This window comes from Lepisosteus oculatus, chromosome 11, assembly GCF_040954835.1.
Source record: "Lepisosteus oculatus isolate fLepOcu1 chromosome 11, fLepOcu1.hap2, whole genome shotgun sequence".
Taxonomy (NCBI): domain Eukaryota; kingdom Metazoa; phylum Chordata; class Actinopteri; order Semionotiformes; family Lepisosteidae; genus Lepisosteus; species Lepisosteus oculatus.
In genome coordinates this window covers 20,769,865-20,787,775 of record NC_090706.1, presented here as the reverse complement: position 1 = coordinate 20,787,775, position 17,911 = coordinate 20,769,865, and the positions used below count along the sequence as shown (strand labels likewise).

Sequence of the window (17,911 nt, the reverse complement as noted above, 5' to 3'; positions counted from 1 at the left end):
GGACCTTTAGGTGGCAATGGAATTGCTAAACTATCTTAATATGTAATATTCCAGTTGTTTGACCCAAAACTTATATGCATTATCTTAATAGTGTTAGCTACCTAACCAAATTCAAACATAGGACACTATTCCATTTTTATGTCGGCAACATTGGAAATGTTTATGAAGTATTGTCATTCCCTGTATGAACTAATTTAAACCACATGGAATCTTTACTACAATTTGTATGAATGTTGCATTCCATTATAACTGCATGTGAAAGAGCAGCAGCTCCAGACAAGAAATTATTGTCAGGACCACATTACAACTGAAAGGTATAGAGAATGAACTGATGCTCTCAGTTACCTTTCTTATGCAGGACAATTGGTTGGCTGACAATTAAAAAAGTAAGAAGCATGGAAGTCCAATAGTCAGATTGATCTGGTGTCTAAGAGTACCCTTTGTGCAGTATCACCAGAGGAAGAATGAGCTACCGTCCGAGTGCCTGTGAGTAACTCTCCATGGAGAACTGTGAGTAACTCTCCATGGAGAGAATAGGATGTTTTGAGAGACTGACTTTATGTTAAAGTAATAATAAACTTTAATATATTATATATATATACAGTATATTATCTACTATATTATCTACTCAAAGAGCTTCAGAGGAAAAGTTTTAAAAAATCATTATAAAAATGAAAACAGTAACAAAGATAATAGATAAAATTAGCACAAATGATTTGAAATCTAAAAAAAAGACTCAAGGAGAAGACACAGATAACAATTACATAAGTCTTTCTGAAGAAGAAGGTTTTGAGTCTGGATTTGAATGCTCTAACAGTAAGTGACTCCCTGATATCCTTGGGAATATAATTCCAGAGCTTTGTGGTATAACAAGAGAAGACAAGACTCTGTCATCCATATAGTGTAAACAGGCTTGGGGGAAAACAAGGGGACCAGAAGTCTGGGAGAAACCATTTTGGAAACTGGTAAGGAGCTTAGAAATCAAACACATACAGTACCTTGTCCAAATAAATTATAAGGGAGCCCTTTTCAGACAGTGCTTTATCCATCTCAAACTTCTGAATGTACTGGTCCACTCCATTTGATAACTGTTGAAATAATAAATAAACACAATTATGCTGAAAATTCAGCATATTACCAAAAATAAACATTTTAACCATTTTGACTTGATGCCATTTATTACCTTTCTGAGATCCTCAAAATCAGGTATAAATCCAGTTAGCATGGTGACATCAAGAATGGACATTGTTGCATCTGTATCTTTCTGATAACTAGAAAAAAAGACATCAATAATAGTATAGAATGTTTCCAAACTTCCCAGGAAATAAAGCCCACAAGACAGATATATCAAGTATCTGCATCAAGTTAACCACACTAAAATAGTATAGTTAAACACATTTACATGTAACTATTGATACATGTAACAGAATCATTTATTGAACATATGAACAGAAGTTCCCCACAAAAGAAAAAAATAGGGAAATTATTATGGGGTAATTAAATATATCAAGTTAATTAATGGCATTAAATATTTAGTTAGTTTTTCAGAAACAATTGGAGTGAAAGTAACATGGAAAAAGAAGAGTATTCTTGATAACTTGGGTTGGAGTGGATGAAAAGTTTTAGCAGCAAGGTTAGAGTTTTGTGAGTTGTTTGTTTAGAAGCTGGTAAGCTACTTACCTGTCCAGTGAGATAGTTACAATATGAATGGAAGATGTTAGTAGCTTTAAATGGTTTGGGTTATTGTTTTGGGGGTTACTGCACTGCAAATAAATTTCATTCTGTTTATACTTAATGGCTGTGCCTTGTGTGTCTGTTTTACCTATTAAACGTCCTATTTTTGACATCTCGTACCAGCCTGTGTCACAGGGGCATAATGATGGCACGTTATAACATAAATGGAAAACATCCTGAGCGAATCACAAGGGTACAGTATAATGGCGGCCTTTTGAAAAGCAGATGGAAAATGGAAAATAACCTGAGTGAGGAAAGGAGATTGCTGCTAGAGCGGTGGAGCTATAAGAGAAGATCAGATTTAAGAATGTATAAGGAAATACAAATAAAAATGTTTGACATAATTAGAAATTAAGTTAATTTTGTATGAGGACAATATGCATGCAATCTGGTGTTCTAGTTTTACTTACGTTATTTCAATCGTGAGCTTAAATGTATCTAGGGCACCTTCTGGTCTCCTGGCTTTAAAATAAAATAAAATGACTTTCCAGAGTATATACAATACACAATATATAAACTCTGCCATATCTGTGTTTTGGGGAGTATTTAATTAAAACAATGAAAATTCCTTCTTTTCCAATATTCTGTATATTGTGGTAACTTTTGATTCTTTAGAAAGTTGAGAGCCTTCAAATAATTAAATATATAAATATTCATCTTCTTATCAGATGCAGAGCACTACATAAAAAAACATACAGCAGACAGTAAGTAGAACCACCACATACCATATTGTGGTTCCCAAAAACATTTGCTCACTCATTAATCTTCTACCTTTTACAGCAAAATAACAACATTTTTGCTGAAATAGTTTCAGTATAAAAGTGTGCACGATATACACTTCAAACATTTTTACTGGGGAGAAACTAATGTTAAAAAGAATCCTATGTTTCAGTTCAATATGATCCACAAGAGAAAATCAAAATCTTATAGAAAAAGTATGAAACCAATTTAAATGCTTCCAATTAAAGTTAAAAACTTTAGTTCTTATTTTTTGTTGATGATATCTGAGAAATTTAGTTTTTTTTTTTCTGGAAAAAAAGCAGTTTGTATTTTCAGAACAATATTCCAGTCAAGGTAATAGTGTACAGAAGAATGCCTTTTTATAACAATTAAATTGTACTTATCTTCACATGACTTAATACCAAGTTAAGAACTGATGGATTAAAACATTTTTAATAGAAGCACTTTTATTACTGATACTTCAAAACTGATGCTTTCATGTCATAATTTGTTTCATTTGTCTCAAGCCACCATCTTTGGTAAATGAAGCAGTAATTATTGTTATTGTTTTATACAGATGCAGCCAATCAAACATCAAAACTCATTGGTTTTGATTGCAGGGTTACCGTATAATACTGCATAATACCGTTAGTAGGATAATAGTATCCGGAATTACCGCCAGGTGGAGCTAATAAAGCTCAACCTCTCATGTACAGCGTTTGAGCTGTCGCCATCAAAGTCTTTTCCAAAGATATTCCTAATAGTATTAATAGCGAATGACCTTGGACAAGCTGTAAACTCAAAGTATTACCCTGGTCCACAGTCTTTGTAACCGTCTTTGTAAACGGAAATACTTTATTTTTTCATTTACAAAAAGTAACACCACAGCATTTTGTTGATCCAATCACGCATTTGTTTCCAATCATACAAAGTAATTCTTGAGAATCTCCGATTCAACATGCCTTTCACATGCTCATGAACAATATTCATTTAGGAACATAAACATATTATGTAAACTGTATATTGGTGGTCTTAGTATTTTAAAGAAAAAATACACAGCAGTATTCTATTTCTCCCTAAACATTTTAAGCATCAAAGTCTTACATGTGGTTATTTCGAAAACGTTTTTACATGCTCCTTGCTCCTTCTGACCATGTCACTGTACGTTTATACAGTATACAGTACTTTGTGAGAAAAGTGATAGTTTTAAGCTTTTCTGCGAATACGCTCGATATCGGAGTAAACAGAAGCATACTTTTAGAATTTGATTAATAGGGAATATAATATGGAATCGTGTATCTAAATAAATTAATAACAGTATAACTATATTCATGTACTGTTGAGATATACTTCTCACATGACTGCCTCGGTGGTGTGTTCGCTTAAGTGACTAACTTGTTACCCGGAGGTCGAGTGTTCAAGCCCAGCTGTTGCCATCAGTCTTCTTTTAACAAATAAAACTCTCTTTGAAAAACTAAAATAGCAAATATTATTGGTGTTATATTGACATTTTTTATATTTCTAAATATCACAACATGTTCGTACTGTATGTACACAGCGGTAGGGCGCAAATTCAAGTGAGCCCGAAAGCCCTACATTAATGTGCAAAGGTTGTTATCGCATATCTCTCTCTCTCTCTCTCTCTCTCTCTCTCTCTCTCTCTCTCTCTCTCTCTCTCTGTGTCTACATTGTAAAGAAAGAAATTGTAAATTTCACAGATATTTTCAAAGTAGAATAAGGGCAAGTCCACCTCCCCCACTCACATGTTTTCTTAGAAAAACAGATTCATAGCACGAAGCTGTGTCAGTCTTCTGTGTAAAAAAAATCTATTTGAACACCATGGGTGCTGGTTTTAAGATGCTGCTGAGTAAAGGAATTTTCCTGCTGTCAGCAGTATTGTGTATATAGTTGACCCTTACCTGAATGAAAACAGGACATAAAGAAAGGGTTTCAGAAATCAAACAAAGCTTTATTCCTTTGTTTTGGGGTCTGGGTAATTGGAGGCTATGCTGTTATGTTAATCCTATGGTGATATAAAATATACAGGTTTTTCGCACAAAGCCAAGATGCGTTATGCTCCTATTCTTTTTATGCTCAGCTACTAAAATTTCCCTTTAGTGGTAAAATTCCATGTAAATATTCAATACTAAGTGGATTAAAACGTGCACAGTAAAGAGATTAAATGATTAAATCTTTCCACGACTGACCAAAGCACCACGAGTGCCCCTTTCGGTCATTTTGGCCAGCCAATCACGTACCGCGGTAGGGCGCGGTGGCGCATGTGTAGATCCCAGCAGTACAAGTTTGTACCGTGCATTTTGAATGACTGCATCTGTATAATTTACAATCAGCCTAGCATATCTACTAATTTTGTGATCATTTACATAATATTCAACCACATACAGGTTTAAATTTCAGAATACAAATTTGATATCTGATATAGTGATTAAAACAAGAATGACACTTATGAAGGTATAAAACCAACATTTCACTAGATAACAATTCTATTGTCATTAGCACTGTCCCTATGAAATTGTCCAAGCAGCATTTGAACAAGGTACAGAGTGTAATTAGGCGACGTTTTAAAACATGACCTCATGTGAAGTTAATTTACAAAGCATTGGGGAGATGTTAACATCACTGTGTCATGCTCCCCCAGGTTCTATTCTGTGGGGCGAGCTAGCTGTGTCACAGGTGCTGGCTATGTTATCGTCAACCTGTCTCCCTGTGTGAGTTGCCATGGAATCTAATCACCTAGAGACTAGGAGCATATGTATTCAATTTACAACCATGTCCATTCCAGTTGTTATTTAGAATAAATACTCAGACCTGACAGAGGTTTGTGCACTCTCATTGAATTTCAACACTGACCACCTCGAACCTTGTCTTTGTGTTTACCTAGTTACACTTCAGTACACTGACCTCTGCCTCCTTGCTTATTAAATGTCTCCTGGATCACCTCCCAGCTTTGTTTACAGTATATTCCTCGGTTCTAACTCATCTCTCTGATCCCCTATAGCTTGTACTTCTCAGTGTCTTCCTAGCTTTGAACTTAGTCTGTTACTCTGTTAGACTTAATTTCTTGGATTAGCCCATTGCTACTAATTACACTTCTCTGGTTCTCTGGCTAGTCACAGCAGCACAACTGTCTGCGTGCATGGTTACTCAGCTCGCATGTAAGCAGGCAGTCTGCTTCTTGTCTCCAGAGCATGTATTTCCCTTTCCCTCTGAAGTGAGTGCATGTCCATATCTGCTTGAGGGTTTCAAACTCGGAATCAGGCTACGAGTCCCATCTCAGCAGTGCAACATTACACATTGATTGGATAAGGACAGTTTTTCTCATATATCAATTGTCTTGATATAATCTATATGTCTGTGCCAGTATATCTTCTAGGTTTAAATTTGTTCACCCAAATTATGTTTGAAATTAGGAAGAAAACTTTTTTTTTTTACAATTACCAGAGGTTTGCATTCTCAGAAGCTTAAAATCTTACCATTTGGTGCCCTCTCAATCTTTACATCAAGATCAAAGGTCTTACAAGGAGTTTTTTTTTCATCAGGCAAAGCATTATACAGTGTCATTACCTAGGAAATATTCATAATAAAGGGGAAGAAGAACAGGGAGAATATTATGGCAACAAAATTATCTTTCAGAATTGGGAAGGAAAATAATTGAGTCAAAAGAGCAGAATAATACAATTTTTTTCTAACGCCTTTGTACAGTAATGTGTGTATCTCTATAAAATATTGCATGCACAAATATTACGGTACATGTACAGATGCAGCCATTCAAAATGCATGGTACAAACCCACGGTATGGTAAACTACCCACAAGCCACCGCAGGGCACCAGAGTATGTGATTGGCTGGCCAAAATGACCGACAGGGGCACTCGTGGTGCATTGGTTGGTAGTGAAAAGATTTAATCATTTAATCTCTTTACTGTGTACATTTTAATCCGCTTAGTATTGAATATTTATATGGAATTTTACCACTTAAGGGAAATGTTAGTAGCTGAGCATAAAAAGAAGAGGAGCATAACGCATCTGAAGGTCATAAACGATATTAATCGTTTGTACGTAAACTGTACTGTGTATGGCTGGTCTTCATAGTTTAAAAAAAATACACACCAGTCTTCCATTTCTCCCTAAACATTTTAAGCATGAAAGTTTTATGAAACGGTACCCAAATATGCAATTGCTGTATAGAATGAATTTTAATTAAAAAAATGTATTTAACATGAAAATTAAGCTGTTTACATCTTCCGCCTGAGAACAGTCACCCGTTGCTACCCAATGCAGAAACACAGCCACTAACTAGCAAAGAGAGGACATTAGCTAGCCAATATGATAAAGAAATAAATAATTATTTTGATTATTTCTTTTGCACATTTATTTGAACATTTCCAAAGATTGAACAAGCACTTGAAAACTGTCCAATCCCTAGTTCATTAGGCATTTTCTTTAATGCTGTGGGCATTCTCCCGGTCTGGCGCCGGTCTGTGTCTTCTAGAATATAATGCCAGCGATTTTTTGTTAGATTTGGGTTTCCAATAATGCCGCAGCAAACTCTTGATTTTATGTCCACTATAACAGACAATCTCCTTTGCTTTTAACCGAGCGTTTAATAATTTCCTAAAATGAAAATGAATAACTTTATTTCCTTCACGGGATCAATAAAAGTGTCTATTATCTATCTAAACTATGGGACACAAATCTTGGGTCTCCCTATACCAGAGATTATGGTAGGGCTTCAGAATGGTGATTGGCTGACACCATCTGACACCCCTCTGATTGGAGAAAAAAGACATGCTGGTCTGCTATACATACTGTACCAGGATTGGATTTCTTTCTATTGGAAACGTGTATTTTAAAAGTTTAATTAAGAAGTAAAAACCTTACAGCGTACACAGATTTCTAAACTGATCAGGAGGAAGAAAAATAACCTGTGTTTCGTGCATAAAAAGTGGCTATTAACTATCGAAACCTGTTTTATTTATTTTATTTTTACTTAGATTAAGAGTTCCCGTCACCCCCATTCTCATTTAAATCACAAACCCATGTTTATTTAAATGTCTTTTAACGTAAATCGTTATCTTTGTCTTATGCATAATAATGTTCACCACTCTGTCCAGCAAATTAATAATAAACTTTATTTCATATAGCGTTTTAAACGAATAAATAATTAGATTGCTCATAAACCTAATCACTTATTCTACATAAACACAGCGTAATTGCTCACTGAAAATGCCTTTTCTTTTTATTTAGGCTCAGATTTCAACTAAAGATTGTACACTAATTCATTGTCACTAATTCATTGCGCTTTTACAGAAACCAAATTATATCGTTATATAATTCTAAAAGTATGCTTGTTGACTCTGGTATCGAGCGTATTCGCAGGAAAGATTAAAACTACCACTTTTTATACAGGTTATTTCACGTTAGTTAAAGACTGCGATGCTTAAAATGTTTAGGGAGAAATGGAATACTGGTGTGTATTTTTTCTTTAAAGTACCGAGACCAGCCATATACAGTTTACATACTGTATGTTTATGTTCCAAAACTAATATCGTTTGTTATCCCAAGTTGTTTGAATCGCCACAATTCAAATAGAGAAAAAAGAGCTGACTGACAAGATTTAAGATGTGGCTGTTAATGTTGGATTAAAAAAACAAGTTGCCCGACATTAGTTGCATTGCTTGAAAAATAATTTTATTTCGAGAGACTGGATAAATAATTTAAGTGTATTTTTAACTTCCTGAAAAACAAGTAATAATTTAACAATATGTGCAAACATTTTATGATATGTCACTGTTGTGAATGTCTGTGGAGTGTATGTTATTTGCCTGTCTGTCCTGGCTGTGCTCTCTCTCAATTCAATTCAATTCAAGGTGTTTTAACTTTAACTTGCTTTAACTCCGCAAGTCTGAGTTCCGAGTTCTGAAGTCTGAGTTCTTGTGTCCGTCTTATCCGAACCCAAACATATTACAATATGTATCTTTGTAGCAGGTGGTATACAGCTTTTTAGTATAGATTACACTTTTCTAAAATGTATTGAAAAAATAAAAACGATTACAATCTAATCTTTCCACAGGCTTCTAAATCTAATCTATCCAGAGCGGCTTCTAAACTGTAAAAACATGTGTCTGTCTTTCCGTAGGGGGAAGAGAATCTGATCTGCAAGGCCCTTTGGCTACAAAAGTAAAAAGAAGGCGCTCGCTCTCCCTCTCTCTCGATTATTACATCCAATAATAAAAAATGACACAATAAACATAATAACCATAATAACGACCAACCAACAAAAAACATCCATATAAACATAATACCAACCAAAAACATAGATAACAACCACAATACAAAATCAAATATATCAAACCATTAAAGCAAAACTGTCCTCCAATTATCAACAAATCTCAATATATTGTACGATTTATTCATAATACAAACTAAAAATAGCCCGCAAACTCTCTCAAATTCCTCCAATTATCATAATCGCGCCCCTTATGCAAAACCAAACCCTCCTCCAATCCCAGTTTATCCTCTTTATCAAAAATAAAATCCATCTCAATTTTCAACATAAAGCATTACACAAAATCAATACCTCAACACTCCATACTCAACAACGATAATTCACAAACAGCCAGAACATGTAACTCCACATTCCCAAATAGACCACATTTCCATAGCCCCACCCCTTATGCAAAACACCCCTCCCCTGTTCTAGTCAATTAAGCTTCCCCATCTTTCACTTCTTTTTCCTCACCTTCAACCTTATCACTCCACCTTCACTCTCACCATCTGATTAAGAATGAATAAAAGCATTGTTTTTTTTGTCTGGGTGCTGACAAAGTAAGCTGGCGTTTGTAACCGTTTTTACTTTTAAATAAATTTTAGCAAAGTCATGTATTTTAAAATATCTTAAGATTTCTATATTTATGTCTTTATTTAGTGGTTTCATTAGTGACAAAGGCTAAACTTTCTTGGAAAAATGTCTTTTGTGTAAACCATGTTTGCTATTAATTCATTCAGGGCTAGAATATGTTCATTGTCTTCCAATGAAACAAGGGTTCCTTTCACCGTAGTCAGGTTGACATTAGAAGCTTGCCACGCCCCGGACTGTTACACCAACGCATTACCATGTTAAAGCGATTTCATTGAGGAGCCTAGCTTTCTTAACTAGTAAGTACTGTACTTCCTTGGTTTTGGAGGGGGGAAGGTGTCTTTTGCTGGAAATCTCTCCCCCTTCTACTTTGAAAATACCTGTGAAACCGGTTTAATTCTTCACAGCCAGCACTCCCGCAGAAAGGGGGGTTGTACTTGCAGTGTATACAGCAGATGGGAAAGCCAGAGCCAACCGCTACGCCACCCACGTGTTATGCTCTTCATTAATGTCTAAGATGGAACACATCATTATTTCTCATTTTGTATTTCTTTAAAAAAAATAATTTGCCCAAGCCTAACAGTATTGTTGTTATTGTTTTTATCCTGTAAAACGCTTTGAGGAGCCACCTTTAAAGGCGCCATATACAATAAAGTTCATTATTATTACTATTGTTCATTTGCTGGACAGAGAGGTGACCATTTTTACGCAGAAGACAAAGATAGCGATTTACGTTGCATAGTGCATTGTGTTGCTGTAATACAGTTTTAAATAATTAAAAGTCTAAACAGTATCAGCTTTATTTATGGGTTTTAAATAAAGGCGATTTAAATGCGATTTAAATCAATATAAATGTTTATATTGTAATGCATAGGTGACTATTCATTGTTATTAAAATGACTTAAATTCAATCATGTTGTGACATTTAGAAATATAAATTTGTTTGGTGCGAGTGAAGTTTTACTTAATCTCTGAGCCAGGGAAATGTTTTATCATACAGCGTGTATAATTCTTTTTTGAATTGTACACGCTGAATTGAATTTTGAATTGTACGAAAATGGTAAATGTACTGTTGCGGTACATGAATATAATTATCTCGTTATTAATTTCTTTAGATACGCGATTCCATATTATATTCCCTTTTAATCAAATTCTAAAAGTATGCTTGTTGACTCCGGTATCACGTTAGTTAAAGACTTCGATGCTTAAAATGTTTAGGGAGAAATGGAAAACTGGTGTGTATTTTTTCTTTAAAGTACCGAGACCAGCCATATACTGTATGTTTATGTTCCAAAATTAATATAGTTTATGGCCTTCACACGCGTTACGGGATGCTCCTATTCTTTTTATGCTTAGCTACTAAGATTTCCCTTCAGTGGTAAAATTCCATATAAATATTCAATACTTAAACGGGCACAGGATAGACATTAAATATGCATATACATACTGTATACAGTACAGTTTGCATACAGTAATATGTTTATGTTCCTAAATCAATCTCTTTATGAGCATGTGAAAGGCATGGTGAATCGGAGTCTCAAAAATTACTGTACTTTGCATGATTAGAAACAAATGCGTGATTGCGAAATGCTGTGGTGTTACTTTTACAAAGACGGTCAATAAAAAAAGAATGTGGACCGAGGCAATACTTTGAGTTTACAGCTTGTCCAAGGTCATTTATTATTAATACTATTAGTAATATCTTCGTTAAAGACTTTGAGGGCGTCAGCTCAAACATGAGAGGTTGAGCTTTATTAGCTTTATTAGAAATTCTGGATACTATTATTTTACTTATTATTTTACCTATGCTGTACTATAGGAGAATTTACGGTAACTCACGGTAGACTGCGTAAAGCGCACCGCAAAATAATCCAGTATCGCCCGCTTGTTTTGAATGGCTGCATCTGTATATGTTATACCTTAATTCTCCAGACAATATATGTACAGCTTTAATATTAAGTCTGGGACATGTAACTGGACAGATCATTAGGACACTTACTGACATGGTGCCTTGGCCTTTTCCTCTAGCAACAAGCGTAAAGTTCTGATCAAGTCTGGCCTGTAACAGTCAAAAGAGTTAAGTGTTACCAACATGTCCCACATTTACAAAACTAAAAGACTCCACTCCTTTTTACCTCCTTTCTTATCTTGTTTTCACATTCTTACTTCTGTGTTATTGATATCATTGTTCAGGTAAAGAATGGCATTCAGAATTATCTTTCTTCTTTTAGAGGAGAAAAATTCATTAATTAAATCCCAATTAATTTTGTGTGAAAATTTTATTAGATCTAACAAAGTAATGCTAGACATTTGTGAGCCAGGCAAATGTATTAACAGCATTTATAATATTGCAATGTATGTTTATTTTCATTATGTTTATGAAATTGAAAATATGTTTTCAATGCCCTAACATTTGTATGGTATGAACTGTAACTAATGTAAACTTATAATCCAAGAAGTAATGTAATGCTTCCACAGCCCATTTGAGAACCAGACATTCCCACACCACTACTCATATAGTTCCTTTCACTTTGTTATACAGTAGGTTGCGGCTAAAAAACAATATGTGATGCTCTTCCAAGTCCAAAACCTGGAATAGAATAGCCCCCTGACCCATATCAGACACATCTGTATACAAAATCAATTGCTTTGAAAAGTCAGGAACTTTACGTACAGTATCCTGACACAATACTTTGGTAAGATCTGCAAATGCCTTTTCATCCTTTGTGGGTCTGTTTTACCACATTAGGGGCACCTTATGGCCTTCATGAAGTCTATGAGTGGGGCTTTCAGCAAACCTGAGAACAAAATGGCGATGATATCCCATAAAACCTAAAAATGCCTGTAAATGTTTTTTTTTTTCATTTCCAGGCTTAGGGCAGTTCTTAATTGCTGCCTATTTATTAATAACAATGTGCACCTGTGCCCCTGCTACGATGTACCCCAAATATCTGTTACACAGAAAAGCCATGTGGCTTTTCGTGGAACTTTTTTCAGTTCTGCATCTCCTACTTAAATGGACATGGTTCTCTTTTATTAAAAAGTGCTTTTCTTTCTGGTAAATAATGTTACAATTGCAATGTTAAAAGACAAACACACAACATAGCATTGTGCAGGATTTTATGGGGTTAGAAACAAAGTTGCATGATATTATTACATGCTGAATGTGTTGCATGTTTGATTTAAAATCTTGTTATTTAGAAAATTGTTTTCTGTAGTTCTGTACATTAGTATGTATATTATCTAAAGTCTAGAGTTGATGGTGAGTATATATATATATGTGCTCTTATAGCTTCCCTAAAATGCTATGCTAAAATGCTCCATCTGTCACTTCATTTGGGAGGCAATGTAATGGAAACCACCACATGAAAAAAGCTCCTGGGAAACTAGAAATATGTCTTAAAATATATACAGCATGTATGCATTCAGGCATTTTGCCTCTGTTATCAAAAAACTATAATTAGAAGATTCTTTCAATAAAAATTAAATAATTTAGTTACTTGAGGTTTAATTTATATATACAGTATATAGTTCCTTCCTATTATACTTTATGGCACACAGGGCATGTGATAGTAATATTTAGGACATGGCACTTACCCTCTCTGATTTGGCAACGTAGGCATTGCTATTGACAATTTTCCATTTAGTTGGCTTGGAACGACCAGCCAGAGAAATTTCAACATCTAGATCTATGTCTTTGAAAAGAGGTACTTGGATCCTGTATTCAGCCACAGCCTGGAACACCATGATCGTGGCCTAAAACAAAATGACAAGACTCTTCATTCTTTAGGTCATGTAACAAGTAATAAGAAAATGGAATAAACATTTGTCAGAAGAAGTCATGAAATCAACCTTTTATTTTACAAATGCGTCAGTCCTCTGAGGTCTTGCTGATATTTAAACACGTGTTTCTTGAGCAACAAACATACAAAACTGCATGCAGATAGAATCCCATGTCAGTAATGGAACCCAAAGCCCCAGCGGAGCAAAGCAACAGTGCTAACTACTGTGCTACCATCCTGCTTTAATGTGATCATGTGTGATCATGTCTATAAAAAATCGGTACATGCACAATAAGTTATTTTCCTGAACCACTGCTTTGTTTTATTTATTCACATAGTTTGTTCAAACTGAATAAACAAGCCATACCTGTGTAGAGCCATATCCTCCCCCATAGAACCTCTGCTCTGTTAACCATCTCACTATGGCACCAGCTTGGTCAAATTCTTTGTACTTCAATAGGGCCAGAAGGGCATAAGATGAGGCCTCCAAAGAAAACAGATGGGAACCAGGGACTGGCCAGTGACTTTTATCTGAACAAAGATAAATAATAATTTACAATATACTGTAAATCTGAGAGAGCACTGGATCAGAGAAATGTCATTAACTGTCTGATCTCCCTGCAGATTGTGAACTTTTAACATTGGGATAAAAATATTGAAATTAATACTTTAAAATAACACAGTGCTTCCAAGCTATACAAACTAAGTGATTAAGTTAATTCTTTAAAAAAATCTTTAGTCAGGGATTTTCAGAGCAATGGAGGAATATAACTGAAAATGTAGGATTATTATACTGATTTAATACAGTGTTTTATTAAAAAAAGGCTAAGTCTTAATAAAATGTTTTTTAAAACAACTTTTCAAAAATATCTTTAGAAAATCACTACAGATGAAAAATACAGGCTTTCACACCTACCTGCTGAAGCAAACTTCATTAGAGTTTCTATGGTGTTTTGTTTATTCAGAGCTAAAGCATAACTTGTCATGGCCACAGCATATGGATTAGTGAGACTTCTAATGCGTCTTTGCAGGAACTGAACTGCTTTATTGATGCTGCCTTCCATGCTCTGGAAGAGTACAACATTTCAATGTTAAATGAAATAAAATGATAGAATTCTTTAAACTTTATATACTGTACAGTATGTATTTTGTCTTCCCACATCAGCTTTGATTTTCTGCATCTATATGCATAATTCACGTTTAAGTGCAGCATGTGATGTTCTCTAACCCTTTCAATCTAAAAGATAATTAATATAAGTTTCAACTTATATTATGGCATTTTTGTATTGACCCTCCAGACAAGGTGTCTTGTTTGAGACATCTTTGGCCAATGACGTCTGACCCTATGTTGCCTATGGAATCTGGGTCTGGATCTGAAGTGGAAGAACTCAGGATTCTTTTCAAAAGAATGTAAAATGTATTTTTGTTACATCCCAGTGTGTGGTCTGTATCTTTGTTGTTATAATCCACACTTACCTTGATTGTTTTCCAATTGTAATGGACTCCCATTGGTCCACCATTACACCACTGTTTCAGTATGATATCATCATCAATCAGCCTCTCAGCCAATCAGAGTGCGTCTTATTCAGTATATAACATGGAGGCCTTTCGTTTGACTTTGGTACCGCTCGGCTTTGATTTGCTTCTGATTTTGCTTTGGCTTTGTTGGTTTGTTTTTTTGCTTTGTGTGTGTGTGCGCTTTCGTATAGCTTTGGCTTTGTTGGTTTGTTGGTTTATGTTATTCTCTTTGTACTTTCATTTGTTTGTGTTTATCCTTGTTTCGCCATTACCTTGCCCTGACGTGTTATAGGTTCAACCATTGTGTTCTTTTGTACCCTGTTCCTGTTGATTACTCTCGTTTTCCCTTATTTGTATTCCTAGTTCACTTGTGTATTTTGTGTGAACCTCTGTGTATAAGGTTAGTCTAGGTTGTTGGGTACATTCTACACACTTAGATGATTTTGTATTAGTAACACTAGTTTAGAACAAATGAGTACAATTTGTCTTGTATGGTTTTGGGTAGTCATTGGAGGTTAGCTAGGGTGTAGAAGACGCAGGAGACCGTGTTTCGGGTTTTCTTTTGTATTTAGGTTAGCTTTCCCTCAGTTTCCTAGCCAGCTCCATTTTTGTTTGCTATTTTCTTTTCTTTGGCACCATTCTAGTTCCTTACACCTGTGTGTTATCGTGTCTTACCAGTCACTTATTCAACTTAAATTCATCACCTTTGCACCAACCCTTGTTATCATGCTTCCTAGTCCCTCACCAGAACTCACCTGCTTCCAAAAATTATCCTAAATGTTACACCCTTTTTCTCCTAGACACTTGGGGTCGTAACACTTTTGCTTTAACACCTGCTGTAGGGTGTTGTCATTCAAAACAAGGCCAGTATCTAAAGATGATGGAAAGACTAATTTACAGTGTTGTGAAAGGACTGAGGTGCTATGAGTTAAGGCTAAAGAGGATAAAAAACAGCTGAGATATAACTCCACGGTAAGAAGAACAGAAAGTGATCATCTCAGAACAGCCTGTTTTTTGCTTTAAAGAAAAAAAATTAACTGGGATTCTAGGTTTCTCTGGATATATTTTTGGTTTCCATAAAACAGTATAAGAAAAAAAATCTGTCTCACTTGTATTTGTTGACCACAAATTTCCCTTGATTCCTGCATTGCTATCACAACAAATGCAGTCAGAGAAGCGTCTGCATCTTTTCCCCGTACATCTCCCTAAAAACATACAAAAGAAAACAATTTTAATGGTTTGGACACACAAGAAAATGTTTTTGTACACAGTTTCAGCCTATTGCTAAGATTATAGCTTATTTCATTTTTGTTCTACATTAAGAATTATACCCCTATTTCTATTTTGGACAGACTACTACAACTATGACTACTCAAAGAAGACATTGGTTCTATACAGATATTTAAAAAGAGAAAGTTTCCTGCACTAAAAATATATTACCTGTACTTGAAACAGAAAAAAAACACTATTTGGATTTAAGTGCAATACTCAAAAATGACCAATTTAAAGCTTGTAATGAGCAACATGACCATGACATGCATGGAAATTAAAAAGCAAGTGACTGACAATTGCTGGGATTTATTTACACAAAAAAGTCCACCTGTAAATTTTACCTCATCATCTACATCAGCACTCTTCAAAGGTTCTTGCATCAATTTATTTTACTAACAAACAATATAAACTAGGAGAACCAAGCTCTCTCCTTATGTTTGTAATCTTTTTGTGTCTTAAAACTACTGACTGATATTCTCTGTTCATAAATACTTGTTGTATGTAGTGTATCATGCAATGTCTAATGATTAATTTCTGTTGTGAATCTTCATATTCAACTCTACATTACCTGCATTATTATTACAATTTGTATGTTACAAAAGGTGAAGTTTTTTATTGTCAACAAATATATGTGAATTCACATTCCCCTGCTTTATCTTTTATGTCAATATGGTGTGAAACTAGACTGAAATGCTTTGATATACAGGATCTGTCTAGAAACATCACTACCTGTCTACAATGCACTTATCAGAACAAAACATCAACATTGCTGTTATATGGAAAATGTTCAGATTGTAAGCTTACTGGTTACAAACAATTTATGTTCTAGTGTATTATAGTTACAATTTAAAAACACTTCTAAGCTGATGGGAAGTGACAATATTTAATTTCATTAGTTTAGAAAGTGTTAAAGACATCCACACATATTTAATAGTAATGAAAATGAAAGCAAAAAAGACATTGAATGTCTTACCAAAAGGATGAATGTTTTCAGTCTTTTAAGTAGTATTTTATGGATATGTTCATACCTTGCAACACATTATTTGTCAATGATATATAAGCAGTATCAGTTAGTAAACTAGTTTGGATTATAAATTGAATTAAACAGTTGTTTAATTGTTATTCAACAATTGAATAAATAGTTCTTTATACAATTATGTGTTAATAAAGCATGTTATAGCATGATAATTGAATAATGCAGAACACCAATATAAAACTGTCCTTTAACAGTACAAGTCCTAAGCAATGTTTTTTTTCTATTCTATTTTATTCTTCATTAAAGCGTGCACAGTTTTACAGTATTATATAATGTTATTTCAATTAATTAATTTGTCATATTTCAAAGAAATATGATTGCAATCTAATTATTTCATACCTTTCGCCTCAAACTGTCCATGGCAAATACAGTACATGGTTTATTTTATAATATTGATATAAATTGCTATTATAAAGCTTTCATTTTAGGAGGTAGTGACTACAGAACAAAGTGTTCTAGAAAGTTAATGTAACAGTCAAAATGAATAAATCAAATCAAACAAAGAGTGATGGGATTATATACATATTTTTGTATTAAAAAAAATTAAAATATATATCTCTTTGCAATTAGCATGTTACAAGTGTTTATGGAGTACGTAGGAAGAGTTTTGTGGATTCCAATATAAAGTGAAAAATGTAATCTTCTCAACAGAAACATACCACCATCTCTCCATGAATTACAGGGGCATCCTCTTTAAAGATTCCATCAGGTTGCTGCTTGTTGAGAATAAGCCATTTTATTGCTCCACATAAAACTCTGTCATCCACAGAAATCAGGGAGTAAGCTAGTCCAAAAATTTTGGCAACATAAGCTGTGAGCCTGGTGAAAAAAAATAATGTATCACTATTATATATGAAATAATAAAATCACAAAAAACAATCATAGAACAGGTTTTGACATTCAAAGTAACTAAAGTAACTTTTTCTTACATTCCCAAGATCTTTATGTAGCCTGAAATAGATTAATTTGAT

At 34.3% G+C, this 17,911-nt stretch overlaps 1 protein-coding gene across 1 annotated transcript in view; it reads right to left on the bottom strand.

Annotated features, from left to right (window-relative positions):
* The window catches only part of LOC102688304 (complement C3), an 84,820-nt gene that overhangs the window by 13,187 nt on the left and 53,722 nt on the right, over window positions 1-17,911 (bottom strand). Inside the window, exons 26-35 of the mRNA XM_069195920.1 lie at window positions 17,600-17,759; window positions 15,742-15,837; window positions 14,031-14,181; window positions 13,482-13,645; window positions 12,930-13,088; window positions 11,332-11,391; window positions 5,949-6,039; window positions 2,145-2,196; window positions 1,184-1,271; window positions 999-1,088 (exon numbers count right to left, since the gene is read on the bottom strand). Of these exons, the coding sequence (XP_069052021.1) occupies window positions 999-1,088; window positions 1,184-1,271; window positions 2,145-2,196; window positions 5,949-6,039; window positions 11,332-11,391; window positions 12,930-13,088; window positions 13,482-13,645; window positions 14,031-14,181; window positions 15,742-15,837; window positions 17,600-17,759 (1,111 nt within the window). The remainder of the gene's footprint in view (window positions 1-998; window positions 1,089-1,183; window positions 1,272-2,144; window positions 2,197-5,948; window positions 6,040-11,331; window positions 11,392-12,929; window positions 13,089-13,481; window positions 13,646-14,030; window positions 14,182-15,741; window positions 15,838-17,599; window positions 17,760-17,911) is intronic.